General features: G+C 29.6%; 1 protein-coding gene and 1 long non-coding RNA gene across 6 annotated transcripts; one reads left to right on the top strand and one right to left on the bottom strand.

Moving 5' to 3' along the window:
* Positions 1–3,286: 3,286 nt before the first annotated feature.
* LOC114290039 (uncharacterized) lies at positions 3,287–10,175 on the top strand. 5 transcript variants are annotated; one of them, XR_014341894.1, is made up of 5 exons: positions 3,287–3,545; positions 3,653–3,731; positions 5,300–8,707; positions 8,830–9,239; positions 9,929–10,175. It is a non-coding gene; the product is annotated as an uncharacterized LOC114290039 (long non-coding RNA). The 5 variants fall into 5 exon arrangements; XR_003638859.2 differs by having other exon boundaries at positions 3,287–3,557; XR_003638857.2 differs by having other exon boundaries at positions 3,287–3,574.
* A 6,346-nt stretch (positions 10,176–16,521) lies between these two features.
* On the bottom strand, positions 16,522–18,263 carry LOC114290036 (uncharacterized). The gene is made up of 2 exons (XM_082889932.1): positions 17,934–18,263; positions 16,522–17,184 (listed from the first exon to the last, which is right to left on the bottom strand). The coding sequence occupies exons 1-2, from the start codon at positions 18,261–18,263 to the stop codon at positions 16,522–16,524; spliced, it is 993 nt and encodes a 330-aa protein (XP_082746058.1).
* Positions 18,264–19,033: the final 770 nt, after the last annotated feature.

The following is a 19,033-nucleotide window of genomic DNA, read 5'->3' as shown; positions in this document are numbered from 1 at the left end:
TTTTATAGTAAAAAAACTCATTTTTTCCTCATTTTCTTGATATGAGATTGTAAAATAAAACTTAACAGTTGTTTAGACAGGAAGTTCATTTCTAATTAAGTAATCTCAGTCATTCAATTTTTAATAAGGTCAATCTTAGTTTATTTGAAATCAAACAAATCTAAGCAATATATTTTGATAAAACAGCTAAAACTCTGGTTAAATCAATAAATCAGTCAAACCAAAAATGATTCAGCCTAATCGGCTAAGTCAAAAGACTAACCAATTTGCAACAAAATTAATTAATTAAAACCTTTAAATTTTATTATAAAATTAAAACTTTCTTGAACTGAAACATGCACAATAATATAATATTAAATGAGAGTATAAGATTCACTTTATATAAGTGAAACAACTCACTTTTTATTTCTTTCTCAATGTAGAATTGTAATTATCTTAAAGTTAAATATTATGAGAGTTTCAAAATATCATACAAAATAATTTTTAAAATCAAAACGTCTATGTGGGATTGTAAAATAAAAGTTAAATAGAAGCTAACCAATGGAGATTTTCTTAATTGTTTAAAATTAAGAAGAAAAAAAATTGGTATCGATTACAAGGCTTTTCACTAAAAATTTTCTTTTGCTTATATAAATGAGAGCATAAGATTCATTTTATAGAAGTGAAGCAATTCATTTTTTTTTTCTTTTCCCGATGTGAGATTGTAAAATAAAAGTTAAATGGGAACTAACCAATGTGGATTTTCTTAATTGTTTCAAATTAAAAAATTTCAATAATTTATATAAATTGGACCATAAGATTCAATTTATGTAAATGAAACAATTCACTTTTTTTTTTTTTTTTTTTTTTTTTTTTTTTTTTTTTTTTTCGGATTGTAAAATAAAAGGTGAATGGAAGCTAGCCAATGAGAATTTTCTTAATTATTTAAAATTAAAAAAATTCAATAATTTTAGAATAAAGGTTTAAAGCTTCTAGAAGGCTTTTACCTTAAAACTCCTTTTATAGCATTCATTTTATATAAGTGAAACAATTCACTTTTTCTTTCTTTTCTCGATGTGGGATTGTAACACTTTATATAAGTGAAACAACTCACTTTTTCTTTCTTTTCTCGATATGAGATTGTAATTATTTTAAAGTTAAATATTATGAGAGTTTCAAATTATCATACAAAATTATTTTTAAAATCAAAACTATATGGGATTGTAAAAAGAAAGTTAAATGGAAACTAGCCAATAGAGATTTTCTTAATTGTTTAAAATTAAGAAAATCAAAAAAAATGAATATGAGCTATTGATCATAGGGTTTCTTACTAAAAATCTCATTTTTCTTTTATAAATAGGAGCATAAGATTTATTTTATATAAGTGAAACAATTCACTTTTTCTTTCTTTTTCTGACGTGGGATTGTAAAATAAAAGGTAAATAGAAGCTAGCAAACATGAATTTTCTTAATTGTTTAAAATTAAGAAAATTCAATAATTTTAGAATAAGGGATTGGAGCTCCTAGAAGGCTTTTTCCTAAAAACATCATTTTCTTTATATAATTTATAGATAGATAGATAGTGAAAGAAACTTTGCTCTTTTTTTTTTTTTTTCCTTCTCCCGATGTGGGATTATTAAATAAATCATAAACTAATTAGAGTTTTATTTTTATATGGTTAAATGCAAATTAACCAATGGAAATTTTTTTAATTGTTTAAAATTAATAAAATCAATATGAGAAATCACAATTAAACTGGTGAATCAATCAAACCCAAAATGGTTCAGCCTAATCGGTTAGGTCAAATGACTAACCAACTTATACAAAAATTAATTGATTAAAACTTTTAAATGTTATTTTGATTTTAAAATCTAAATTGTCTTGTATTGAAGTATACACAATACTACACTATTAAGATTTACTTTATATAAGTGAAACAACTCATTTTTTTTTCTTTTATTTTTCCAATGTGGGATTATAAAATAAAAGTTAACAATTATTTGAACGGAAAGTTTATTGCTAATCAAGTAATCTCAGTTTTTCAATCTTTAATCAGCTCAATCTTTAGTTTACTTCGAATCAAACAAATATAATCAATATATTTTGATAAAACTTCTAAAATCGCAGTTAAACCAACAAATCAATCAAATCAAATATGATTTAGCCTAATCGGTTAGGTCATAATTAATTAATTAAAAGTTTTAAAATTTAAACCCTATTGAATTGAAACATGCATAATACTATAATATTAAATGGGATGGGAGTATAAGATTCACTTTATCTGATACTACAACAAAAATAATCTATAGTGACGAAAAGTAGTAAAGAAAATAAATTTCGTCACTAAACAAAAATAATCCATGACGAATTATAAAATTTTGTCACATATAATAAAAAATAAAAATAATAGGTGGCGGAATTTATTTTCGTCAATAAATATTTCTTTTTAGGTGAGGAAAAATTAAGTTTTGTCACTGAAGGCTTTCCCACTAATTTTTTTTGGCGGCGCCAAAATTTTGAGACTTTTGGTGAGAAAAAAATTTGTTACCAATTATAAAATTATTAGTGAGGAATATATTTTCGTTACCAATAATTTTACATAATTTTTTTAATGAAAAAACACAATTTTAAATATTTTAAAATCATTTGATGAGAAATATATTTTCGAACTAATAATTTTTAATATTTTGAGACCTTTTGGTGAGGAAATTATTTTGTCACTAATTTTGGAGGGAGAATTTTGATATATTGGGCGATAATGAAAAAAAAAATTGACTACTAATTCCCCTCTGTGTTTATCAGTTTTCCCTAATCTCTCTCTCTCTCTCTCTCTCAAAACAAAACACAAGTTTGTTTTGTTTTGTTTTGTTTTTTTTTTTTAACTAGAAAACAAAACACAAGTTGGCTCACTTTAACAAAAAAAACATTTTTGGCGACTATTTTTGGCAACATAATATAAATTAGTTGCTAAATATACATAATCGGCAACCATATATTGATTGGTCTCCAAAAACTAAACAATTGGTGACTAGTTAATATGGTTGGTTGTGGTTGGGTTTGGTGCGAGGCGAAATTTTTACGCGAGAACATGAGAAAAGTTTTTGAGACGATATTAATATATGGCAACTAAAATTTTAGTCACCAAAGGTAACTTTTTGGCAACAACAACTATTTAGTTGCAAAAACGTGGCTACATGTATGGAAACCGAATTATTTTGGTCACTAATAATTTATTTGTCAGTACTACTTCATTTTGAATGAATCCCTTGTTGTTGTTGTTGTTTTTTTTTTTTTTTTTTTTTTAATTTCTCAGAAATAGTTGACCCAAAATACAAAATTTTCCAAAATTCCTCAAACCCTTTGGCGCCTAGAATTTCTTTTTCCCTCGTCTCTCATTTTCACACTCAAATCTCTCTCTCTCTCTCTCTCTCCGTCTTCGCACTACTCATCTCACTCCCATTCCGACTCCTCCACCGGCAAGAGCACGAATCTGCAGAGCATCAATGTCGAGGCACACTATAATATGAGGAACCAGGGATTCCAGAGAGCTCGAATTTGCTGAGCAAGTTGTTGAACGCGTAAACCCTAACATTATGTATTCTCTTCTCTCTCTCTCTCTCTCTCTCTCTCTCTCACTCACTTTATTTATTTGTTTTTATTTTTGATCTTCAAGGCTTGAATCTGATGCTCTTGCTCGACGACCCTCTGTGATCTCCAAATTTGCTCTTAATCTCCAAATTCGACTCCCTCAAGTAAAAGATCTCTCCTTTGTTTCATGGTTTATATATGTGTTTGCGTAATTTACTCTATTAATTTCTTCTTTTCACCTTCATTTTTGTTCTACATCTCTTCTTTATCTTTTATTACATTCACTAAACTTGATTGAATTCACTGTTACTGTTTGTGTATACACACACACACATATTTGTCAATTTGTGGTGATTTGTGATTTTATGTTTTTGATTTAGGGGTTTCATCATTTCATTATAAAAAAATTGCAATTAATTCCTGTGAAATTTTTGTCCCAATATCTGTGGAACTAGTTTTTTTTTTTCCTCTTGCCCTTTTCATTCAGGGGTTTCATGATTTTGTTTTCATTATAAAAATTTTTTGATAAATTTCTTTTTGGAAGATTTACGATCAATTTGGGTCACTCAATGAAAATCAAAGTGAAATTATTAGTTGCAAAATTCTAAAATTATTACTCCCCCAAATGAGTTTACAACGCAAATTGTAACTGTTACTCCCACAAATGGGTTTTATAGAGTAACTTGCATATAACCTAAAATTTTGCATATCATAGTATTGTTTTCATTTTCAAAGTTTTGTAATAGTTTTATGTTTTCATTATTTTTTTAATAAGCAGTTTTATTTGTGCTTGATTTCATGAAGTAGTACACAAATTTGTATATTTCATTATTTGTGTTTTATATGGTCATTGAAGAATTTCTTCAATTGCTACTAAATTAATTAGTTGAACATTTTTTTTTCAAGTGTTTGTCTATCCAATATCCATCATACTTGCAGAGCTTGGAAGGCTCAACTTAATTGATTGGAGTTAAGTGAGTTGACCAAAGTTGATTACTTTGTTATGGACTTGGTGTATAGATTGAAATCTATTAAGGATTGTGATGGGTTATAGCATCTTGAATGGAAGCATGCTTATTGTGGAGTGCTGTTGTATAGCTTTGATGTGAGTGTAGGCTTGGTGCTTAGTTTTTCTTTGTTTGCTAAATTGGGCTGTATATGGTACACTCATTGTTTAGCCCATTAATCATAAGTTTGACCACTCCTATAGTTAAAATTATATGCATTTTTGCATATGAATAACAAAATAATCATTAACATATCAATTGTATAGACTTGCCAAGGCAAGTGTTCCATTACTCTGACTTTTGGACCATCCTCTCCTTAAGAAATGGCCTTTTGGTTAAACTGACAAAGGGATTAGTTGATGGTTAGCATAATAATATGTTTAAGCTTGAAGATTAGCTGCAGTTAATGGTAGTAGTTTGTCTTAGAAGATGGGAGTGGGCTTAAGCAGCTCGAACATCTTATTTTGAAGGTCTTTACAGAATCTCAAGCTATTAGAAAACCAATATATTGTAATAGAAGAATCATTTGTCACTCCATGTTTTATTCTTTGCTTATTTCATGAGAGAAAATTATTAGAGTGTAGTTATTAGTAACTTTTCATTGGATTAATTAACTTTATTAAAGGAGAAAGTGATGATATTCGTTCCCATATCTCTTATGGTTGATGAAGTTGTTATCATGTTTAATGATCTTTCGGTTTGCTTTTGTACTTGGTTTGCTTAAGAAACACATTGCTTTCCATATTGCATGAGCAAGAAGGTGCACTTTGTTTATTCGATTCCTCTATTTTTCTATTTTCAGGTATGGTCCTCTCTCTCACTCAATTTTTCTATTTTTCTATCTTTGTTTTCCCTAATTTTTAGAATTAATATTTTCCCTAATTTTTTGAAACTAATGAGACACGCAGCGTCCCATATGTGATTTCTTCGGACTATATTTTGTATTTAAAGGTTATGTTCTTCTTAGTTTCCATGTGCTTGCCATGTTATTGGTTCTTTATGGGCATCTTGTATTTTGCATATATTTTCAGTTTGAATATAGTAATTGAGAGCAATTAGACAGTTTAAGTAGTGGTAATTTAGAAGTGCCTATCTTTGTTACTTGTCAGGAGGACTACCATAGTAGAGGGGGCATTTTCTGCTATTTTTTTGTGAATTGAATGGGTGACCAAAAAATTTATGATAGCATGGTTGTGTCTATTGAGAAATACATTTGAAATAGCATTTCAAATGAGGTTATTGTGTATCATTTTCAACATAAAAAAGTTGTAGAAGCCATTTGTAAATCAAATTTGCAAGAAATATTTGATTTTTCATTTTCAACTTGTTTTGATGATCAATTAGGATACAATTTCATGTGTGACTTTAGGTAAGTTTGGGTAAGGCATATCAAGTTTCCTATGGAAAAAAGAGAGTGGAATAAGACTGATTGACCTTATAAAGGGACTGGCCATAGCCAAAAATGAAATCAACAGAGCCTTGGATGAAGCAATTATTGAAATAGTGAAGGCCCTTGTGATCATAAAGGGTGTCTTGAGCACCATAAAAACTGCAGTTATAAAATGCAGCTTAGTCCCTGATATCCTTAGCACCACTGCTTACCCTCCTGCTAATCCATCCTCATGCGCTACTGTGTTCTGCATTACCCCCCACCCACATAATTTAACAAAAAAGCCAAACACCAAGAATTTATGCTCAGAATTTTATTCCCAAAATTAGTAATGTACGGTTGGAATTTAACTTTTGTATGTTGAAGCAATGAATTCGAACCATACATTGAAATTTTTTAGTAAAAATTCTGTGTATGTAGGATTGTAGAGAATTTAATGATGTAGAGACTCAAAAAAAAAAAAAAAAAAAAGATGGTCCATAAGCCTAATTTGTTGTGTTGTGGGAACTTTGCAGTTGTGAGTTGGCTTGGATTAAAGCCATGAAGGTTCTTAATTTCTTTTCTGAAAACCCGTGATCTCATGAATGTGTTGTTCTTATGGACTCCATAAGGGATGCCAATTTTGATTGTTTTGGTCTTTTGGAGTGATTCAAGTAGCATGGGAATGTCTTTCTGTCTCTTCTTATTCCATCATATACAACAGTCTCTTCTTGTAAACCATAATAAATTGATGTTGGATATGCAACAAAATATGGTCAAGGCAACATCTAGTTACAGTAATGTTATACTTAACACAAACAAAATCTAATTATCTTATTATTAATTGAATTATTAGGACTATGTGGCATTGGTGACTATCAAGTCATTTGGCCAAGGAAGATTGTCGTCTAATTTTTAAACTCTGGCATCTAATTCCCTTTTTTCTTGAATTGTTTAGGATTCCAGACCACTTACATAGTTCCTCACATAAAATCCTTATTATTTATTGTAGTCTAATCCAACAAAGCCTTATTGTTTATATGTATATATTCTTTTTCTGGGTGCTGTTGGTATGTTTGTCCCCTTCCCTCTTATAAGCACTTCTAGAGACAGAGGGAAAGAGAGCAAGAGAGGTACTAATGTGCTGGAATTTCCCTTTGGATGGCATGTGGCAACATCATGATAGGACATAGTCAAGATGGGTTGTCCCTTGGTCATATGGGCAATCAATATTCAAAATGGTAAAAGAACTGTGCCAGGGAGTCTATAGCTTTCAATTGAAGTTCTCAAATCTGGACCATCCTTTCTTCCTTTGGCTAAGGTGTCACCTATTGGATTAATTGCATGGAAGATGTCATTTATGTACCCATAAGATCACAGCCATGATCACTACTCACAACATGAATCAAGTGCTTATAATTTATAGCTATGTACGAATTTAGGTAATTTATGAGATTGGGTAATTTTAGTTTTCCTCTGCATTAGTTGATCAACAGAAATTCAGTGATTAACATCAAGAGAATGGCCATGTTTACTATGTAAAATGTATGGCGAAAACTTGGACACGATGACATTTTTTTATTTTTTATTTTTTGTCATTGAAGTATGCTATTTTTTGAAAAAACATCAAAGTATTTTAGTTGTTTTTTTTTTTTAGCAATGTTATATGTTATTAATTTTTCATTATCTTTTTATATTACTATTTATATGAATCATCATATGATATATCTTATTTAGTGATAATTATTAAAAAATCAGAGCATAAACAACTCCAGCTTCCAAATCCTTAAATACCTTCTAGAAGCATAACAACCAACGTGAACAATTACTGAAAAAGCTCTAGCTCAAGTAAGCCTTAGAGAAGTGATCAAATTTAGAAACCAAGTTCAACGACATGGTAGCAGATATAATGGATTAAAATGACGAACTCACCAAATTCTTTGGTTTTATCTTATCTGGTTTTGGTTTAGCTTTGGTTGGTGATTGGCATTTGTACGAGAAATTAGCTCCAAATTCTTTGATGTTGTTTCTCCCAAAAAACTTGATGTCTGTTGCTCTTGTTTTTTGCTGCATGGTGGTGATGCTCAAGAACAAAATTGCTTTTAGTGATCATTGTTTTTTCTCTCATGTGTATTGCTGACTTAATTAAAAAAAATATAAAGTATTTATTCTATTTTTCTCTTATTTGAAAACTTGATCCAGATTTGATTTGATCCAATCTCTGTTCAGTCTAGAAGGGATGTATTTACCTGGTTATTTTTCTTAGAGTTGATTTGACCTTAATCATCCTTCTCTTATTTTTACTTCTCTAGCTTTAATATTGCACAACTTTCTCACAAGGGAAAAACATGATTCAGCTGAAAGTTGTACTTGTAAAAAACAAAAATGAAAGTTGAAAATATTATGAAATGTATGATAGATTTGATTCTAAAAGAGAAGCTTTGTTTCCTCTATTTTTTGGTTAAATCTAATAGAGAAGATAAATCTCTATGAAAATAATTAGATCATCTGCCACCTTGATGGAAAGTTCTTAATGTTTTTACCTTCCAAGAGCACATCTGAAGAAAACATGATGATGAAGATGAAAAGTTTATGTAAATATTGTACAAAATATAATGTATTTGGACCCTTGTAATTTATAGGAATAGCCCCTCATGTGCTTGTATATGTGGTGCTTTAACAGGTTGGAGGCTTCTCCTTTATTTGCCAATTTCTATGCTGCTCCTATTGTGCTGTCTGCTACTTTTGTGCTGGCGTTGCTTAGGTGTTTTGCGTACCATCTTACTAACCAATCAATATTATATACTTATATTTACTTTTTGTGTTGGGATGATTGCAATTTTTGTTGTATCTTTATTCATTATTCAATTTATTTCAAAATGGTAGGACAATATGATAAAGTTCCAGGATGCACATTGCTCCGAACCTGGTGTGGTTCCAATTACTCCAGAGGAGCTATCTGTGAAGGTGCTCAAGTGAAGGTCGGGATATGTTAAAGGACTTGGTTTGAGGCCTTCATCCTTGGTCAGGACTACCACTGCTTCTACTGACTGTGACTATGTAAGGCGTCTGGAGATGAAAATACAGGGCAAAAGGAGGAAATTCAGTCACAAAAAAAGGAAATTACAACATAGAAACATGAATTCAAGCACAAAATTATGTGATAGCAAAGATGAATGAGTTGAGTGAGGAGCATTTGGAGATAATGTCAAGTATCATGGAGTTTCTTAAGGAACAAGGTTTCAACGGACAATTTAGGGGAGGGGGCATCCCATGACTCGTAGATCGCCTTTTTGGTAAGTCCATCTTGCTTTATCTTTTCATTTTTCTCATGTTGGTTAGTATATATTAGTTAAAGCACAACTGTTTAAGAAAGTTACACTTTCGAACTCAATTAGGCTACCTTTTACCAATAAGGAACCTATGTGCCAATCCCTTCTGCATTATCACCATAGCTAGATCAGCACTTGCTGAAGGGTCTAAAATCAAGAGAAACTTTGCAACATTGTTAAATTGCTAGTACAAACATTGAAATGTTGAAAATGATCATAAGATACTGAAACGCTTAGTTTCATATTGTTTATGCCGATCTTTCTTAGTTCGAATTTTGTGAAATTGAAAACCCATTAAAAACAATCAAACCATATCGGTATTTCTCATTTCTTTCTAAGCAAAGTTGGAGAAACAGTGAGTGAGATAGTGAAATTGTATCAAAGGGACATCCGATGGTAGATAGTGAAATTTGTGGAAAAAATTGGAGTTAGTACAAGAAAGACCCAAGTTTCATTGAACCATTCTATATGACAATAAAAGTCATCATGTTGCTTGATTGTTTTCAATATTGGCAGGTTCGTAGGCGTTCATGTAACTTACAAGAACTTGTCCCCAATTAGATTAGCTGTTGATTTGTGATTTAGTACATATGAAAGTCAAGTTTTTTTTTTTTTTTTTTTTTTTTTTTTTTTTTTTTTTTTTTTTTTCGCAGATTGATTTTTGATGACTTTTGGAAGCATACTTGCAAATCAAGATCAAGTGTTAGTTTTTTTTATTTATTTTATGGATGGACACTTAATTCTACTTGCAACTCAAGATCAAGTGTTGATTTTATTTTTTTGGACTGATACTTAGTTCATTTTGGGATTTGTTGTGATCTTCTTTGTTATAGTTAATGAATCGTTATTAAATTTGTTTGATGGATATATTTTGGTTTATAATATAAATAGTTTAGCGAATTTTTTGTGTGGAGTGGTGTATAATAACTAGTGGATTTCTTAATACATTAAGAAGGTTATTGAGATATGAGTAGGGATATTTGTAAAATAATAATTTAAATTGAAATATAAAATATGGAACAAATTTAGTGACGAATTTTTTCATCATATGTACTTGTTATTATGACAAAGTGATTATTTGTCGTTTTTGTGATAAAATTTATAGTTGCTTATATGTGAAAATTTTTATTGATTTTGTTATTTCGTGACTAAAAATTTCGTCACTTATATATATTTTTGTAACGAAATATATTTCGTCACCTATGTTTGACTTTTGGAGATGAAAAATTTCAACTTTGCATGTTATTGTGACGAAATTATTTTCTCATTAATGATCAATATGTGTGACAAATTTATTTGTCAACTAAAGTTATATATACAGTACTGGGCAACTATTTGGTGACGAAAATGATGATTTTTGGTGATAAAATGTTGTCTTATTGGCGACAAAAAATTTCGTCGCTAAAGTAATTTAATTGGAGACAAAATTATTTTTCCTCACGGCAATTTTTAGTGACAAACATTCAATGACAAAACTGGTGAGAAAAATATTTCCTCACAAATATCTATAATGACGAAATTAGCTCTTTGGAGACAAAAAAATTCATCATTCAAGACCATTTTCCCCCTTTTTTCCCTAATATGGGATTATCAAATAAAAGTTAGCCGATGGAGATTTTCTTAGTTGTTTAAAATTAAGAAAATTGGTATGAGATATTGAAACTCTCACAAGGCTCCTCATTAAATGGGATGGGAGTATAAAATTCCCTTCTATATGAGCAAAACAACTCATTTTTTTTTTCTTTTCCTGATGTGGGATTATCAAATAAAAATTAGTCAATGGAGATGTTCTTAATTATTTTTTTAATTGTTTAAAATTAAGATAATGAAGAAATTTAGTATGAGATATTGAAACTCTCATAAGGCTCCTTGCTAAATGGGATGGGAGTATAAAATTTTCTTTGTATGAGTAAAACAACTTATTTTTTTCTTCTTTTTCCGATGTGAGATTATCAAATAAAAATTAACCAATGGAGTTTTTTTAATTGTTTAAAATTAAATAAATTAAGAAAATTTGGATGAGACTTTAAAATTCTCACAAGCCTTTTCACTAGAAAGCCCCTTTTCCTTATATAATCAGACTACCATATCACCCGTGCTATGCACGGGATAAAATAATATATTATTTAATAAAAATATGATAATTATATTTAATTTTTTTATATTTTTTAAAATAAAAGTTAAATGAAAGCTAACTAATCGGGATTTTCTTAATTGTTTAAAATTAAGAAAATCAAAAAAATTAGTATGAGATATTGATCATAAAGCTTCTCACTAAATATCTTATGTTGCTTATATAAATGTGAGTATAAGATTCACTTTATGTAAGTGAAACAATTCACTTTTTCCTTCTTTTCTCGATGTGGGATTATAAAATAAAAGTTAGATGAAATCTAGCCAATCAAAATTTTCTTAATTGTTTAAAAGTTAACAATTGTTTGGGTGAGAAGTTTATTTCGAATAAAGCAATCTTAGCCGTTTAATCTTTAATTAGGTCAATCTTTAATTTATTTCGAATAAAACAAATTTAACCAATATATTTTAATAAAGCCGCTAAAATCGCAATTGAACTAGCAAATCAGTCAAACCGAAAACGATTCACCCAATCGGCTAGGTCAAAGGACCAACCAATTTATCTAAAAATTAATTAATTAAAACTTTTAAATTTTATTTTAATTTTAAAATTTAAACTGTCTTGAACTGAAACATACACAACATGACAATATTACATGGGAGCATAAGGTTTTTAGAGTAAAACAACTCATTTTTTTCTCATTTTCCTGATGTGTGACTGTAAAATAAAGTTAACAGTTGTTTGGACGGAAAATTCATTTATAACCAAACAATCTTAGTCGTTCAATTTTTAATAAGGACAATTTTAGTTTATTTGAAATCAAACAAATTTAAGCAATGTATTTTGATAAAACAGCTAAAATTGTGGTTAAACTAGTGAATCAGTCAAACCGAAAACGATTCAGCCTAATCGGCTAAGTCCAAAGACTAATCAATTTACAACAAAATTAATTAATTAAAACATTTAAAATTTAAACTATCTTGAACTGAAACATGCACAATACTATAATATTAAATGAGAGTATAAGATTCATTTATATATAAGTGAAACAAATCACCTTTTATTTCTTTTCTCGATGTGGGATTGTAATTATTTGGAATTTAAATATTATGAGAGTTTCAAAATCTCATAAAAAATTATTTTTAAAATTAAAATGTTTATGTGAGATTGTAAAATAAAAGTTAAATGGAAGCTAACCAATTAATGGAGATTTTCTTAATTGTTTAAAATTAAGAAAAAAAAAAAAATTGGTATTGATTATAGGGGTTCTCAATAAAAATCTTCCTTTGTTTATATAAATGAGAGCATAAGATTCACTTTATATAGGTAAAACAATTTATTTTGTTCTTTTTTTCCCGATGTGAGATTGTAAAATAAAAGTTAAATGGAAGCTAACCAATGTGGATTGTTTTAATTGTTTAAAATTAACAAATTTCAATAATTTATATAAATTAGAGCATAAGATTCACTTTATGTAAATGAAATAATTCACTTTTTTTTTTTTTTCTCCCGATTTGAGATTGTAAAATAAAAGGTAAATAGAAGCTATCCAATGAGAATTTTCTTAATTGTTTAAAATTAAGAAAATTCAATAATTTTATAATGAAGGTTTAGAGCTTCTAGAAGGCTTCACCCATAAAACTCTCTTTATAAGATTCATTTTATATAAATGAAACAACTCACTTTTTCTTGTTTTTCCCGATGTGAGATTGTAACTCTTTATATAAGTGAAACAACTCACCTTTTTTTTCTTTTCTTTTTTTTTTTTTTAAATTTTCTCGATGTGAGATTGTAATTATTTAAAGTTAAATGTTATGAAAGTTTCAAAATCTCATACAAAATTATCTTTAAAATCAAAATTATGTGAGATTGCAAAATAAAAGTCAAATAGAAGCTAGCCAATGAGGATTTTCTTAATTGTTTAAAATTAAGAAAATCAAAAAAATAAGTATGAGATATTGATCATAGGGCTTCTCAGTAAAAATCTCCTTTTGCTTATATAAATACTAGCCTATCACCCGTGCTATGCACGGGATAATTATATATGTTTATATTTTTTTTAATATATAAATTATGTTTTTTAAAATTTTTTATAAAAATAATTTAACAATCTTATCACTAACCATAGTGTACAGGAGAAATTAAAAAGGCTACTGCAGTAACTATGTACGGGCTGTATCTATAATTATTTGTATGAGGGGATTTTAAATGCTAATCAAAGATTTTGACTAAATCAATAAATGCAGGCATGTGGATTGGAAAAAGTTAATAAATGATGATCAAGGGATTTTGATCAAATCAATAAACGCTGATTTTTTTTTTAAATAAAAAATTTAGAAAATTAAAATTGAAAGATTTGAGCTCTCACAACGCTTGGGGTTTAGAAACTCCATTTTTCTTAATATATTTACAATTATCTATATATGTGAATTGCGATTTTTAAATGTATTTTTTTCCCTTTTTTTTTAAATTTCTTTTTTTTTTATATTATATTAAAGTTTATTATTTTGATAATAATCATATGTGTGGGACTTTTCAATTAAAGTTTAATATTTTGATAATAATCATATGTGTTGGACTTTTCAAGAAATTTTTTTTATGCTTGTTCTTAATGCATTAAAGTGTTATTATGGGGGATAATAATCATATCTGTTGGGACTTTTCAAGGAATTCATATGTGTTGGATTTTAAAGAATTTTTTTATGCTTATTCTTAATGCATTAAAGTGTTATTATGAGGGTAAGACTTGGGGGTTGGGAGAAGTTAATAAATGCTAAGGTTTTTTTTTTTTTAAATAAAAAAATCAAGAAATTTAGATTGGGAGATTGGAGCTCCCACAAGACTTGGGGTTAAAAACCCCCTTTTACTTAATATATAGTATAGAAGAGCATAAGATTCACTTATGTAAGTGAAACAATTCACTTTCTTTTCTCTCTCTCTCTCTTTTTTTTTTTTTTTTTTTCTTTTCTTTTTTCGATGTGGAATTGTAAAATAAAAGGTATATGGAAGCTAGCAAACGGGAATTTTCTTAATTGGGAGCTCCTAGAAGACTTCTCCCTAAAACCCCATTTTCTTTATATAATATATAGATCGATAGTGAAACAAACTTTGCGTCTTTTTTTTTTCTTCTCCCAATGTGGGATTATAAAATAAATCATAAATTAATTAGAGTTTTATTTTTATATGGTTAAATGAAAGTTAGCCAATGGAAATTTTTTTTATTGTTTAAAATTAATAAAATCAATATGAGAAACCGCGATTAAACTAATGAATCGGTCAAACCCAAAATGATTCAGCCCTAATCGGTTAGGTCAAATGACCAACCATGTACCGACCCTGATTTTTCGTAAGTTATTATTTATTATTATTATTTTATTTTATTTTATTTTATTTTTGGCTTTATTAATTATGTGGCTACATGAGAATTTAATGTGGTATTTAATTAATTTAATGTATTATTTAATTATATATAATTAATCTAAATATTTATATATTTATATTTGTTATATAAAAAAAGAGGTGTTTTATATATACACTAGCGTATGCTCGTGCCTGAAGGCACGGTGTAAATAATGTTAGGATTATAATATAATTGTAATCGCAACACTATTTAAATTTAAGATTAAAATGCAATTATAAAAATATATTTAATAAACTACACTCTACAATTCCAAACAAATCAAATATAAAAAAAAATTAAATATCAAATAATGCATACCAGCCAGTACTCTGTAATTTAAAAGAAATTAAAATTAAAATGCACACCAGTTAGTATTACTGTTGCAGAGTACATAAGAAAAACAAACATTATATTGTCATACGCCAAAAGAGTGAGTTAAAACTTTATATAAAAAAAATGGGTTGAAGCTTTCCAGAATATGTATGCTTTACAGAAGATGTGTTAATAACATGTCTTCAAATATGTGTTTGCCCAAATTTCCTTCTCATTACTTTCGAAAAAGTCTTTGTATCAACTTGTATGTATCCCCAATGAGGAACATGCACAATAATCTGGTAATTTGTGAAAACAAAATATATATATATATATATATATGTATATATAGATTGGTATATTTGTTGGAAATATACATATCAAAATACTTTGAGATTGAAATTACCTTATTACATCCCCATCGAAGCAAGCTAGTTGTATTTCTCCTTTTAAGATCCATAAATTTTTCGATCCAATCCTAAAAAAATCCATATTTCCAATTATTATTAGATTGAAATTTTATAAAAAAATCTATATATATATATAATCAATATAAATAAATCTACACGATTACCTTTTGATAAAACATGATTTAATGAACTTGAAACACTACAACAACACTTCAGGATAGACAATATTTGTAGTAGAATCCAAACTATCTTTAGGGAGGAGAATACTTATACGATCAAAGTATGTACATCTGGACAATGCCACATATAATTGGCCATGGCTAAACACTGGTATGTGCAATCAACCCCAACAAATTTCACAGATTGTCCTTGAGATTTATTAATGGTCAAGGCATATGCTAATCAGATTGGAAATTGACGTATTGTCATTTGGAAAGGCATTTCTGAAGAAGATGGTGTCAAAGATATCCTTGGTATGAATGTCAAATTGCCAAACTTTTCTCCAATTAAAATTTGAGCTTCAATTATGCGAGTGTCACACCTAGTAACCATCAATCTTGTACCATTACATAGTTCATCTTTCGGTGCAATATTTCTTAACAATATTATAGGACAACCCACTTTCAACTCTAACTTAAAAGTTGGTAGCCCGGGAGGATCCAATGAATTTAAATATTCATTAGGATATCTATTTGTAATGGTAGGATCAATTTCATTATCTTCAGACATTTTATCTGCCGCAAAATGAGCATATAATCTCCCTGGAAAGATATTCAACGCAGTAGTATTAATGTCACTGACATCATCGTTACACGTAGATAGAATGGTGCGTTCAGTTAAAAATATTGGGGTCGACGTCTCTATCATATTCAACTGTGGGTAAGCTGTAGAGAGCAATTCATTCAAATCTTGACATTTGTGTATTGTTGATGGAAGGTTGATGATTTCCTAAGGATTAGTCCCAATCTAAAAAAAGTGAAATTAATTAAAAAAATATGAGTGTAAACACAATTTATTAATTTAAAATAATCTATATAATAAAGAAAAAGGTTAAAGTAGTGTTACCTCCATCAAGAAATTTGCAAAAATAGCATTTTCATGGTCTCCATGATTCAAGCGCATATTCAAATCCAAAGTTAAGATATGTATATGCTTCCATATAAAGGAGTGTCTTAATGATGCATTCACAATTTGCTCACGAATTCCTTTAGGTATAACTAGTAAGGTTTGTTGAAAGTCTCCACCAAGAACAACAATAATACCCCCAAATGGCTTTTCACTATCACAAATATCCCTCAATGTACGATCAACCGCCTCAACACAATGTCTATATTGCATAGGAACTTCATCCCAAATTATGAGTTTTGTTTCTCTAAACAACTCAGCTTGTAATGATTGTTTGGTAAACTCACAAAGTGAATTTTCCAAGACATCTAACGGAATGGAAAATATTGAATGTGTAGTGCGACCTCCTACCAATAATAATGATGCAATTCCAGATGAAGCCACAGTAACAACGATATGCCCAAGGCTGCGACATTTTAATGCAATCGTATTGTACAGAAATGTTTTCCCTGTTCCAGCACCCCCATTAAGAAAGAAAACAATTCCTTTATTTTGAAAAATTGAAGAAGTGATTGTGTTATAAGCATTCCGTTGTCCATTGTTGAGACAATCGATAGTAATTTGTGGATCTGCCTGTTGTGCCTCATTCTGCAGTTGTTGATGTTCGAATATCAATCGATTATCAACTACTACACTCCAATTTGCAGTAGGTTATGACATGGGTGGGAAGTCAATTAAACATTTTCCTGATTCATGAAGCATTTGATTCAAAAGATGGACACCATAATCTTCAATTTGAGCCTCAGTTGGGTTAGAAATGGCAAACAATGTACGAATCTTATGTGCAAGATCATCACATATATGCGTTGAGAATTGATTCCATAATGCACATGGATTTAGTGAAGAACACTGGGTGAGAATAATACTAAACAATCTCCTCAATTGGTATCCAGTTTTCACAATTGCAGCCTCTTTCAAGCATTGTATCCATTCTTCATCATCTTCTAAAAGCCCCCTTGCAACACATGCTAATTTAAATGTATCATGCACAACATTATCGACCGTGCGTAAAGACCGAAACGACTTTGGTCCTTTGACAACAGTTAATAACAAACGCAGATAAAATCTTTCACCACAATTAGGACTGGCAAAGTACATTTTACCAATTGCATATCATCTTTCTCTTGATTTCCATCTCTTTTCTGACTTGAGCCATACAAAATGCTGTGGAAATTCTTAATAAGTGAATGGACATTCATCTTCACTGGCAGCACAATATGCAAAGAAGCCAGTAAGAGTTGACATTTGTTGACCAGCTTTAGATTGAATTGTTTCTAATGACTCTTTGGGTTAAAAACAACGCGATGTATTCCAGGTAAATGAAGTGCCAATCGTACAACTGTTGGTATCTCTGCATGCAAAGGATGAACAAATATTCGCCAAGCAGCTTCTAGAGGTCCAATATACCTTGCATCAAGATATTGTTGAATCTCATTTATCGATCCCAACACCATCATTGTACGATCATAACCCTTGTAAATGTACTTATGTATATACTTGACACATCTCATTCTGGCACAAACTTCCACATTTATATGACAGTTGAAAAGTTTAAAAAGATATGCATTATATGGTACGACATCCCTGTTATCAACTTTTTGCCCCCTCACAGTATGTACTTGGCCATTATTGCGACGACGATAGATAGAGTATCCATTTTTATCCATAGTTGTTTCTGTGAAAGCTCGAGTGTATCTCTTATTGCATCTACCATTTTCCATACATGGTACATGCGGATTTTGAGCACCACATGGTCCATGTACCATACAACATTTGACAGTTTCAAAAAGCATAGGATCATCTTTTTGGTCTGAAAATTCTGCACAGACCAATTTGTCTACTTGAGCACATGTCCAAATTTTGTCTGGACCCTTAAGAAATAAAAGTGCATGCATATGGGGGAGGCCTCATTTTTGAAATTCAATTGTAAAAACATGTGCAACTTTATTTCCAAACACTTTATTTGTTTTTATCTCCTTCATCAAATATTTTCTCTTCAACTCAAAAACACGGGCAATTAAATCAGGACGATCAATAGGTTTTTGATGTGATAATAATGCTGAAGTAATTTCTGGCCAATTAGGATTTGCAGTCATGGTAAGAAAAATATCTGGGTGTTGGTTGTATCGCATGATAGCCATTGAGTCTTGAAAGATTTCAAACATATGTCTAGGACTACTAGTAAATGAAGATGGCAAAACAAACCTTTGACCAATTTGACCAGGTCGTACATAATTTGGATCAATATCTGACAACTCTTGGTAAAGCTCAACCCGAAGTTTTCCTTAATTAAGCTTGTAGTATGTCAATCGATTTTGCTCAGTTGTGGCCCAAGCATCTACCAAAAACTCTTGAAATAGTTTCCCACCTCTCAAAATAGTTGAATACTCTGTGGGTCGTTCAAACAAACGATAACTATAAAAATCCATTTGAGTAA

This window comes from Camellia sinensis, chromosome 10, assembly GCF_055761805.1.
Source record: "Camellia sinensis isolate YWXY chromosome 10, ASM5576180v1, whole genome shotgun sequence".
Classification (NCBI taxonomy): domain Eukaryota; kingdom Viridiplantae; phylum Streptophyta; class Magnoliopsida; order Ericales; family Theaceae; genus Camellia; species Camellia sinensis.
This window is presented reverse-complemented; position numbering and strand designations above follow the sequence as displayed.